This window comes from Diachasma alloeum, unplaced genomic scaffold, assembly GCF_001412515.2.
Source record: "Diachasma alloeum isolate Michigan unplaced genomic scaffold, Dall2.0 Dall_scaffold_00214, whole genome shotgun sequence".
NCBI lineage: Eukaryota > Metazoa > Arthropoda > Insecta > Hymenoptera > Braconidae > Diachasma > Diachasma alloeum.
Window position 1 is genome coordinate 329,738 of NW_021680379.1, and position 12,495 is coordinate 342,232.

Sequence of the window (12,495 nt, forward strand, 5' to 3'; positions counted from 1 at the left end):
CTTAATCAAATTATTCAATAAGCGTTTAAAAAAGGAGTGAGATCACATGAAAAAAGTGAGTTTAAAAAAGGAGTGAGATCACATCCATGATCTATTTAGATAGTGGATGTGCTTAAAGAACAGTGGTTGAGTAATGGCTAAATTTGGAAAAAAGATGAGAAATCAAGGGACCCTATCAGCCAATGCATTCGAACATCAATAAATATTGGAAATAAACAATATTAATAATAACACTTGGATGCATCCTGGTAAAAAGGTAAGAGTGGATGCATCTGAATGCTGTTATTATCATTTTCCTTCCAATATTTATTGACATTCGTACGCATTGGCTTATAGAACCCTTTGATTTCTCACCTTTTTCCAAATTTAGCGATTACTCGGCCATTGTTTTTCAAAAACATCTACGATATGTTTTTTCATGTGATCCAATTTTTCAGAATTAGAATCGTAGACAAAAACCTTCAAAATTCATAAGGAACAAATTTTATGTTATCCTCAAATGGTTTTCTGTGTGTGAGATTTCACGAAATGCTACGTCGTAAATCCGACAATGAAATTTTCCATAATTGTTATTGTGATATTTATGAAAACAGAGGTCTATACGAAAAAAAAATATCTTCGAATTGAATGTATAATGTTCCCGAATTAGGCATACCTGTATTCCGGAAACCGGGATTTTATATTCTGGAATCAGGAATATTATATTCGGGAATTCGTAATAATATACCGGAATCCGTAATAATATTCCGGAATTCGGGATATTTTATTCTCGATTCCGGAATAATACACTGACATACACGGCGATTCAGTGCAATTCAAGCAAAGCATTGTAGCGTTGCTCAAGCTCACCTTCCCTCAAGATTTGCGCTGCCCCGAAATCACGTGATTTATATTAAGCAACGTCCCGAGGGGAAATTTCGGTCAGGTCTTGATCAAGTTTGGATCAGGTTAGACCTGACTACTGATCAGGTATTGATCAAGTTGACGGATCCGGTCTTGATCAGACATGTTACGCCTCTGACCAATCCGGATTTGATCAGGACGAATGGATCCGAACTCGATCAAGTCAACTGTATGAAAACCGGATGACCTGTCTGTCTGTGTCAATAACAATTATCAATGATAACTAATCCAAAATAATAGTATATTTCTAACCTAGGGAGGGAAAATAAAGGATCCTCAGCCGCCAGTGCAATTACCAGCCGAGCCGAAGGCGAGGTTGGTAAGCACGGGGCTGAGGGTCTTTTATTTCACCTCCCGTGGTTAGAACGCGATTTTCCGTCTCGGCGTAGGCGCAAAGTCAGAGTTCCCTCCTGCGAAGCGGGAGGGAAATGTAACTTTGCTCCCGCCGGGACGGAAAAGATAATTCAATTCTTTAACCATAAGCCGCCTCTCTTTATAAATCTCTACTGTTATTACCTCTGAAAAAGCTTATTATTTTTTTACCGATGCTGGGGATCGAACCGGGGACCCTATGATTGTTAATCCTATGCCCTAACCACTACGCTGTCACGCTATTACTATTGAGTAAACTGTACATTGCCTATATGATTTGTATCGGGGTATTCACGGATGTGCGTGTGTATTCTCAGAGATAAAATATGTTCAATTAAATTTTTATTTATTTCATTAATGAATAATAATAATGATAATAATAATTACTCTAATAAATAAATAGACATTTGGTGATTTTTTTTCTCAAGATCATTTGCATATAAATTTGATACTCCTCTAATACGTATTTACGACATCACTATCCCTCCCTTCTGTACATGTGAGAAGGGCTGGCTGTTAATTAAATTGGTTAATTGTATCTAATTCATTAAATTAAATTAATTTAATTTATTTCAATTATAGTATTTTTTTTTAGTATTTATTTGCCACATGTATACCCTCTCGGGCCTTCACATTTTGTTCCCTTCCCTTAAATACTAAAAAAGCAGTTGTAGAATACATAAAAGTACAAGACTTTAACAACTTGAGGTTAGAAAAACAACAAACACCCTGGTCTCCCTGCGGTACTGGTCCGTACCCCATGGCTTAAGAATTTCCCAGTCCAGAGTTCACCAGATGCGTTGAAAGTGTTGAAGAAGAAAGTTGAGAATTCCAAGTAGATTTTCCCCAGACAGGCCTTTTTCCGCTATTCCTCCAGGGTCTTCAGTCCAGCCAAGTTAAGAGAGGATACCACAAGTATTCTACAGCTGTTGCTAACCCCAGCTCATTCCAATGAGTCTCGGGCGCTGCTGTAGTGTGGACAAAGATGAAACGGCCGTCCTCTCGTCGAAGCCGCTCCACCACGGAGGAACCACCTCCGCCAATTCGCGTCGCCAGTCGACAGCTCGGTTACACCCCCCCCCCTCCCCCCCAAAATATGTCTATCCATAATCACAAGAAGTCTGATTCTCCTGGTAAATTCTGTTTCTCCAAACTTCCCATGACAATCGTCATTCCAATGTCCCCAGAATATCCCAGTGCCCTCTTATCTCAGCAACACCAGCCAAAAGATGCCCCATATAGTCATCAAGCCCCCCAAAATCATCAAGATATCTCCATGGAATCCAAGTCTCATTATTCATTTCTCTACTCCCAACGTTTACTCACTTTAGAGACCTCCGTTGTTCCCATCGCTGGTTCCCGTTCCATCTTCATGATCTCCCTCGTCGTTTCCCATAGCCGCTTTCGAGCTACACCAGCATGTTCGAGCCCGTCCCGTTATGCCCCATCCAGGTTCCTCTCCAGCATGATCAGTGACTCCCAAACATCCCGGAACCATCCATAATCGTCGCTCTCCCCGTCGTAGTGCCATCCCCCATTCCCCTACATAATTCACATGTGGCTCATCCCAAAATCCTGACGTTAACCTCTACGTCACATTTACCCAAAGCGCCACTAAACCAGCTCTGCCGCCAAAAACTCAGTCCCTCTCACTCCCCCCCCAACACAAACCAGTGGGCGACCTTAACCTTTCCGCCAGCGTGCCCAAAAATAGTCGAAAAACCCCCCAAAATGTTCAATTTCCCCCCCCCAATTCATTACTTTCTCCGTAGATTACATTGAGAGGCACCCCCAAAACCACTTTTCCTCAATTATTTCCCCAAAAAACCAAGATATCCTCCCAAAAATCAACGTTGCACCCAAGGGCCCAACCGCCCCGCACGAGCGCCCCCTTCCTCTCCATTTTAATTATAGTATAATGATCCTTTTTAAAGATTGAAAATAATTATTGATAATGGTTGATAAAATTTAATTTGAATAGTATAATAATAGTTAATTAAATTATCCAAAAAACTTATTAAAATTAATGTCAGGTGGACCGGATCTGAATCTGATCGTTTTCTCTTCAATTGACCCCGTTCAAATGCCGATCAAAGATATCAAATCCGAATTTGATCAAATTGGAGTCAGGCAGCCGACCTCAGGGTGAAATCGTGCCTACCTGACCAGAACTTGATCGGTATCATCCTGCAATTTTCGGATCCGATCTACTGGATCAAAACTTAGGTTTTCATCAGGCATCATCTGATCGTGTCTACCTGATCAGAACTTCATCTGAACCCGCCTGTAGTTTTTCGGATCCGATCTGCTGGATCAGAACTTGGTCAGGTTCTCATCAGGCATCATCTGATCATGTCTACCTGATCAGAACTTGATCCGAACCTGCATGTAGTTTTTCGGATCCGATCTGCTGGCTCAGAACTTGGTCAGTTTCTCATCAGGAATCGCCGGATCAGTCGAACCTTACAAAAACCTGATCAAGTTCTGATCATGCTGCAAGTGGGCCTGAAGCAATTTCCACTCGGGGTATTGCACTGTGAGGAAGTCCCCGGAATATTATTCCGGAATTGAGGATAAAATATTTCGAATTCCGGAGTAGTATTCTAGATTCCCAAATATAATATTCCGGAATATCATTCCGGATTCCGAAATACTGATATTTATGATTCCTCAATATTATATACCCGTTTTGAGAATATTTTTTTTCCGTGTATGCAAGATATCTCTCGCTTTAATTAATGAAACTTTGTTTTAGTGGGTGATGGATAAGCCATTTGGTCTTTTTCAAAGTCTTTATTTATTTATTTTTTTGGTTCCATAAGTATACTCTCTCGGGTTTTCACATTTTGTTCCCTTCCCTACACAGAGAGAAATTTTTGGTAAAAATTTTCGTGAAATCCAGGTAAAAATTATCCAGATGGAAGGGTAATTCTGTAGCAGTTTATTTTTGGAGCAATAAATATCCTTGATGTGAATAAATTTTAATAAACATTTCCGGATAATATTTGTTCTTATCTGAGTAAAAATTACCAGTACGCGCGGATAAAAATTATTATATATCTTGGTAGTTTCTACAAATATCTTGATAACAATTACTGTTTCAGAATGGGAAAAAATACTAACCTTACCTACAGATTTCTTCCACGCAGAGGTTAATACTCCAAAACACACGAGTGTTACCGACAGAGCTCAAAGATTTTTTACCACGAGACATTCTACTGGTAGAATTTATTGTTTGGAAGGGTAAAAAGTGTCGCGCGCATCTGGTTAGTTTTTGATGCGCACGATGGGTATAAATTAATAGAATTGGGTGAATAAAAATTATTCTATGAATTTTATAATAATTACCAGGATAACTATAATTTTTGTCATTCACATAGATATTTTTTGTCTTTGTCTATATACATTTTGACAAATGTATAGACAATTTTTGGTTCCTTTGGCGAAAATTACCATACGGAAGGGTAAAATTTATTTTACATATGATAAATTTTATTATTTAACATCAATTTTTGTCGAACTTCCGGATATAAATCAGACGAAAAATTTCAATAATACACGTTTATTCTTCTGGAAAGGTAATTTTTACCAAAAATTTTTCTCCGTGTATCTGCATTGCCATGGGCCGACTTTATCCCCAACTGCACCCTATTCGGGATTGGACTGCCAGGGAAACCATGGAAAACCTCAGTCGTGCAGCCGGCCGATATTGCAGGGATTCCACTGTGCCCATTGAGTCAGTGTGACCAATGGACACGGTGGTTCTCTACATTCGTGCCTCGCAACTGTAGTCTCACGCGGTTAGGTGTGCCTAAGTGGACACCCATCCAAGTACTGGACAGACTGAACGGTGCTTAGCTTGGACCGCCGGAGCCACACACTCGCCCGAGTCGAAATTTTACCGGGTCTCACAACGTAGTTTCAAGGTCCACTGGTGGGTTTAGGACGTTGAAAGTACGTTGTCCAGTGTACAGGCTCAAATGCACCGATTCAACCTACTTTCGACGTAAATACCTTCTCTTTTTTCCATTTGTTCCAGATTGTACGTTGAAATTAGGTTGAAATTAAACGTATCCCTAACGTTCCTCCACCGTACATTCTTTCCTTCCTTCCGCCCCCCTTCTCTCTTCACACTACCAGTTCCATCCTAACATCTATTAATTGATTAAATATTGCATAAATTAATCAGTGGAAGAATGGCAAAAGTATAAATATTATTAACTCGGTGAAACAAAAATGGGAAAAAAAGAAAAAAACGGATCGGTCCATTGGTTCTCGAGATATCCCTGCTTATAGTTCTGCTGTGTTCCCTTTCGGTCATCCATCCTTTTTCTGGTTTTACTCGCTACTGCTCAAGCTCAGTGATCGCAGGATATTCCGGTATGCTTCTGAGCTGTACAGTTGCTTGTGGCGAGTTGTATTTTTTTCGGGTTTATATAAGCAACTAATAAGAAGAAAAATAGGAAAAAACAGAAAGAAAGTAGGCAATAGAGTAATACAGGAAATTAAGAGGGAACGAGCAGGGGGAGGAGATGAGAGGGAATTAGAGTCCATATAGGTCTAAGGCGTCTAAGGGTCAGAATCTTAATATAAAAGTCAGTGAGTGTAAAGATCCGATAAGTGTAAGAGTTAGTTGAGTGTGAAGGATCACGCGAATCTAAGGGTCAGTTGAACCTAAGGATCAAAAGAGTACGAAGGGTCAGGCGAATTTAAGGGTCAGATAAGTAAAAGGCTCAGGTGAGTATAAGAATCAGTTGTGTTCAAATGTCAGTTGAGTTTAAGAGAACTGAGTTTAAGGATCAAATGAATCTAAGGGTCAGATGAGTATGAAGGCCAGATGGTTTTTTTTTATCAATAAGCGTAAAACCTTCAGCATAGAGCCTTATGGATATAAGGGTCAGCCGAGTCCGAAGAATCACACGAATCTGAGGGTCTGTTGGGTAAGGGTCAGATACACAAAAGCTTCAGTTCAGTTTAGAGGTCAATTACGGGCAAGTGTCAGTTGAGTTTAAGGGTCAGATGCGTCTAAGGGTTATTTGAGTCCGAAGGATCAGGCGAATCTAAGAGTCAGTTCAGTCTAAGGGTCAAAAGAGTACGAAGGGTCAGGCGAATCTAAAAGTAAGATGAGTAAAAAGCTGAGTTTAGTTTAAGGGTCAGTTCAATCTAAAAGTCAGATGACCTTTCGCTCACCTGACCCTCAGAATCGATCTAACCCTCAGACTCATTTGACTTTTATTCTCCTCTTAGACTCATCTGACTCTCAGGCCCAATAGAGTCTTCGCACTCATCTGACCCATACACTCAACTGCCCTGTTCACTCGCACAGTATCAAGATACTGAGGAGGTGATTGTGGGAATGTTTGTTTTTATTTGTTTATAAATAATTAAAAGTTCGTTGGTTTAAAAAATGTTTCATAAATTATTCACTGCACTCAATTTATTTGGATACAAAACAATGTTTATGAAGAATAGAAAGTTGAATTATTAAATGGATATCAAAAAGTGGAATAAAAATGTTCAGAGGTATCGAGGGGGAGTCCGTCGAATGCTCGATAATGTCGCGATGACCGAAAGAAAATTGGTTATGTCGAAAGACGTATGTCGAACGTAATCGGACGCGATGTAATTCGTTTTAATCCTTGAACAAAATAATTTAGTTAATGTTGTTGAAGTTAACCGATGTGTTCCTTATGATGAGAATGCGAGAATTTAGTATTTTCGTGAAAGGACACGGACCATGAAGAGAGGTGTATATTGCAAACTATTTTGGTTGGCTCGGCGGTAAAAATTTTCCGACATTGCAAATGCAACGTTCCTATTGGTTCGGAGGCGGGGACCGAAGGGAAGCCTTGGAGTTGAGTTGAGTCCGCGTGGATTCCTGGAAATGAGGTATGGGAAAATTCAAGGAATCCATGAGGCCCGGGAAAACCGATCGTTAGGGACTGTTGAGGGTAATAATCACAAAGGTGAAAGAAAAGCCTTTATGTTTGGAGTTATAAACCAACTCAAATGTGACAACTGTTTTGAGTGGAGGGATTAACGAGGATTAGAGTATATCAGATGGGGGTGATGAGTACTGCAGGTTGAGAACTGGCCAGCTGCTTTCCTCTGCTTGGAGCCATGAAGGACCTTCGAACCAAATGTTGGAGGTGATGAAGTCCTGGATGGGCTGTCCATGAGATACCAAGTCTGCTGGGTTGTCATGAGTCCTCACGTGTCTCCAATTATCAGGTTGAGATTTGGACTGAATGTCTGCTATTCGGTTTGAGACAAACGTTTGCAGCTGATGTGCAGGTGTATGAATCCAATGTAGGACAATAGTGGAGTCTGTCCAGTAGACTGTGCGATCGATGTTGATAGTGATGGTCCTCTTGATGCCTTGGATGAGCTTGATGAGTAGCTGTGCCCCACAGAGTTCAAGTCTTGGAATCGTGAGTTGTTTGAGAGGTGTAACACGAGACTTGGCACATAATAATGTGGTTTTGACCTCCCCACTGCTCCTAATTGGACGAAGGTACACACAAGCTCCATAGGCATCTTGACTGGCATCGCTGAATCCGTGGAGTTGGATTTCCTTGGATTTTTCTTGAAGTGCAAATCGTGGAAAGGTCACCATGCTGATGTCTTGAAGTTGTCCATAGAACTGAAGCCACTCTTCTTGAATGTCAGACGGGAGTGGTGTATCCCAGCCTATTTTTAGTGTCCAGAGTTTCTGCACGATGATCTTCGCCACTATGACCACTGGCGAGAGGAGACCAAGGGGATCACAAATTTTGGCAGTTTCAGATAGAACAATCCGTTTAGTAACTGCCTCGTTCGACGACACCTTGGCCGTATACGTGATGGTATCAGCTGATGAATTCCAGAGCACGCCCAATGTCTTCAAGGTCGTGGAATCTCCAATTTGAAGATGATGATTGACACTGTCTGATGTCAATTCGTTCAGAATTAATGGATCGTTAGAGGCCCATTGCCTCAGGTTGAATCCACCAAGTTTCACCAGTTTATCCAATGCTTCTTCTCCAGTCTGTGTCCCGGTGAGTAGATCGTCGACATACAGGTCACTCTGGAGCACCCGTGCAGCTCCTGGATGTCGATGGCCTTCGTCTTTTGCAAGTTGATGAAGGCACCGAATCGCAAGATACGGAGCTGCAGAGAGTCCGAACGTCACTGTATTAAGTTCAAACGTTCTCACTGGTTCTTTCCCATCGCGCCACAGGATCCGTTGATATTGTCGATCTTCAGGGCGTACGAGAACTTGTCTGTACATTTTCTCGATATCCCCGGTGAGTACGTACGGATGAAGGCGAAAGCGCAGAAGAAGAGAGAATATGTCGTCCTGGATTGTAGGCCCGACATGTAGAGTCTCATTGAGAGATATTCCGGTGCTGGTCTTTGCTGATCCATCAAAGACAACACGGACCTTGATCGTCAAGCTGCTCTCCTTGATCACCGCGTGATGTGGCAAATAAAATCCGAAGCTAGATAAATCTGCCTCAGTCACTTCTGTTAAATGACCAAGGTCGAGATATTCTTTGATGACCGCACAATATTGAGTGTTCAGTTCTGCATTGCCCTCTAGTCTCCTCTCCAAAGATTTGAGTCGGCGGAAAGCTCGTGATCGAGACTCCCCAATCAGAGATTTCTTCTCGTTGAACGGCAGAGCAACAATGTATCTACCATAATTGTCACGTTTGATGTTCTTCAGGAAGTGTCGTTCGCAATCCGATTCGTCGTTGGTTGCAGATGAAGTGGTGTCAGCTTCTTCAATCTCCCAGAACTTGGAGAGATAGAAATCCAGGTTGGAGGTGTTGATAACATTGCATACGCGTTGGCGTATTGGCTGCATTGTTGGCGCGCTTCCTCCGATTACCCAGCCGAGCAGAATCTGCTGGAGATAAAGCTCTGGTTGATCTGCTGGCGTGAGCTTTTTCTTGCCTTGGCAAAGTAGCGAAAGTGTTGGTCCAGATCCGAGGAGCATGTCCACGGGTGCAGGACGATGGAAGTCAGGATCCGCAAGCTTAATGTTGGCAGGAATCCTGATGGCCTTGTGATCAAGAGGTTGATCAGGTACAGCATGAGTGATGTTGGGCACTGTCAAGAAGTTGAGTGTCCTTTCATACTCAGCTGTTCGAGATCGTATGGTGGCAGTGACTAAATACTTGGTGGTGGTATTTGCGTCATTTAGAGCTCCTATTGGCACGGCGAATGGTTTCAATGGTAGTTTGAGAGCGATGGCTAGACTCTCCCTCATGAAGTTGGTGGTCGATCCGGTGTCCAGAAGTGCTCGACAGTCAACAGATTGTCGGTGAGTATCGAGCACGTTGACCTTCGCCGTGACCATCAGATCACCCGTTGAAGAGTTGACGATCAGCGCTGTTCGCCGTGTGCAGGGGCTCTGTGCCTGAGCTAGTCATGATTGTGTGGGAGTAGACTTCTCACCAGTGTTAAAATGGAGCAATGTGTGATGCCTGTCCTTGCAAATTGAACAGTCTACTGAGGATATGCACACTGAGCGTTCGTGTCCTGGCTTGAGACAGTTGATGCATAAGCCAGCACCTTTAGTCTTGCTATACCTCTGTTCTGGAGTTAGACCCTTGAACAAAGGACACTTGCTGATGTGGCGGTGTACTGTCCCGCAATGTAGAACATACGATGACCCCGCTGATGCTGATGTCGCTGGTGTTGATGCTGATGGACCCACTGATGCAGTGACAAAGGCTTGTCTTCGGAGTTTTTTCTCTTTCTTCTTGTCAGATGAAGATGTCTCTGAAGAAGTTGGAGGATAGCTCCTTAGAGCTGTTGTCCTGGTATCATGGCAGGTTGCTCTTGCTTCAATGAAATCCAATAATTGTTTATACGTGGGCAATTCATTTCCCTGAGTTCTGAGCTCCCACTGCCAAACAGTCTCTGGTGCCAACTTCTGCGTGATGAGATCGATAAGAGGGAGATCCCAGCTGGTGACATCTTGTCCAAGAGTTTCCAATGCTTGGATATTCTGATTCATGACATCTGCGAGCTGTCCTAGCGCGCCTCGTTGTAGAGATGGATAGTCTCGCATGATGCTCCAATGCCGCCGGAGTATCTTCTTTTTGCAGTCAAATTTTTTCTTGAGGATGTCAATTGCAGTTGCGTAGTTTGCTTCTGTTGTTCCCAGAGAACCGATTGCGGCACCAGCGCTGCCCTTCAGTAATCCGCGTAGATAGCCGAACTTCTGAGTGGTTTTCAGTAATGAACAATCGTGAATCTGCGTTCTAAAGGAATCCCAGAATGAATAGAAATTCTCGATCGACCCGTCGAATTCAGGAATTTTGAGTTCCGGCAATCGGGGTTGATGAGGGAAATTGTTGATGATGGCCGGTGGTGCTGGCGGAGAGGATTGTAATTGTGATGATGCTATACTCGGTGGTTGATGGGGCTCCAGGAGTTCCAAAGCATCTCCTACAGCCTTGTCGTAGGAATCTTCTAATTTGAAACGTTTTGGCGTTTCTTCCTCATCCAATTCTTCCAAACGATCTTGAATTTCAGGAAATGTCATGAATCTATCCTTGAGTCTTTGAAGAGCTGCCTGGAGTCGATACGGCTTGCTGTTGTTCTCGGGAGTTGTTGTGTATGTCTCCACGATTGATGTGAAATTCGTTATGGCTGCTTGGATAAAGCCTCGTCTCCTTCGAAGATTGGTGAGTTCTTCCATGTTGAGGTTCACTGAATCATCTGTTAAAGACGTTGAGCCTGGCATCTCTACTCACACTTCACTCACTGTTTCACTAAGTACCGACCTTTTTACGTTTGATATCCGGCTCGAAGGACCAAATTTTATGTTCACTCGCACAGTATTAAGATACTGAGGAGGTGATTGTGGGAATGTTTGTTTTTATTTGTTTATAAATTATTAAAAGTTCATTGGTTTAAAAAATGTTTTATAAATTATTCACTGCACTCAATTTATTTTGATACAAAACAATGTTTATGAAGAATAGAAAGTTGAATTATTAAACGGATATCAAAAGGTGGAATAAAAATGTTCAGAGGTATCGAGGGGGAGTCCGTCGAATGCTCGATAATGTCGCGATGACCGAAAGAAAATTGATTATGTCGAAAGACGTATGTCGAACGTAATCGGACGCGATGTAATTCGTTTTAATCCTTGAACAAAACAATTTAGTTAATGTTGTTGAAGTTAACCGATGTGGTACTTATGATGAGAATGCGAGAATTTAGTATTTTCGTGAAAGGACACGGACCATGAAGAGAGGTGTATATTGCAAACTATTTTGGTCGGCTCGGCGGTAAAAATTTTCCGACATTGCAAATGCAACGTTCCTATTGGTTCGGAGGCGGGGACCGAAGGGAAGCGTTGGAGTTGAGTTGAGTCCGCGTGGATTCCTGGAAATGAGGTATGGGAAAATTCAAGGAATCCATAAGGCCCGGGAAAACCGATCGTTAGGGACTGCTGAGGGTAATAATCACAAAGGTGAAAGAAAAGCCTTTATGTTTGGAGTTATAAACCAACTCAAATGTGACAACTGTTTTGAGTGGAGGGATTAACGAGGATTAGAGTATCGAGAGCGATGATTAAAATTTCCAGAATTCGGGAAAATATCGACCGTAATATAATCTTTGTTTTCGAAAAAGACAACAACTGTGCTGACCGTGACAAATGACGGGAAAAATTCGATTATTGTGAAGAAGACACGAGAGATTAAAATATTTCACCGAAGACCCGCAATAAAACGATTTACGCGCGTAGAAATTGAATTCTAGGAAATTTGAAATATTTAATGCCCTGGGAAATTTGAGTTTAATATTTTCGAAGTAACAAAAAAATGAATTGATCAGGAGAAAATCTTTCTGCGCCAGAACAGCCCCTTACACACAACTGGCCCTTAAATTCAACTGAGAGTTGAACTTGACTGAGGTTTTTAATTATCTGACCCTTACATTACAGACTCTTGGATTCGCCTGACCCTTCGTACTTTTTTGACCCTTCGGCTCAGCTCACCTTTAATCTCAACTGACATTCAATCTCAACTGAGGCTTTTACTTATCTGACCCTTAGATTCGCGTCATCTTTTGGACTCAACTCACCCTTATACTCATCTGACCCTTATACTCAATTGATCCTTATACTCAACTAACCCTTCTGATCCTTGGACCCAACTAATCCTTCAGACGCACAATTGTTTGAACTTCGAGCTAATGTTATTAATGTACTAACAC

The 12,495-nt window shown here is 42.0% G+C and overlaps 2 protein-coding genes across 2 annotated transcripts; both read right to left on the reverse strand.

The window, feature by feature from the left end:
• Window positions 1-7,321: 7,321 nt before the first annotated feature.
• Window positions 7,322-9,619, reverse strand: LOC107037141. Its single transcript, XM_015255530.1, has one exon. The coding sequence runs from the start codon at window positions 9,617-9,619 to the stop codon at window positions 7,322-7,324; it is 2,298 nt and encodes a 765-aa protein (XP_015111016.1).
• Window positions 9,620-9,688: 69 nt separating this feature from the next.
• Window positions 9,689-11,014, reverse strand: LOC107037142. The gene has a single exon (XM_015255531.1). The coding sequence runs from the start codon at window positions 11,012-11,014 to the stop codon at window positions 9,689-9,691; it is 1,326 nt and encodes a 441-aa protein (XP_015111017.1).
• Between the last annotated feature and the right edge of the window lie 1,481 nt (window positions 11,015-12,495).

What these genes read in the sequence shown, in the direction of transcription:
- LOC107037141 (XM_015255530.1), bottom strand. Translation starts at nt 9,619, where the DNA reads ATGGTCACGGCGAAGGTCAACGTGCTCGATACTCACCGACAATCTGTT.
- LOC107037142 (XM_015255531.1), bottom strand. Translation starts at nt 11,014, where the DNA reads ATGCCAGGCTCAACGTCTTTAACAGATGATTCAGTGAACCTCAACATG.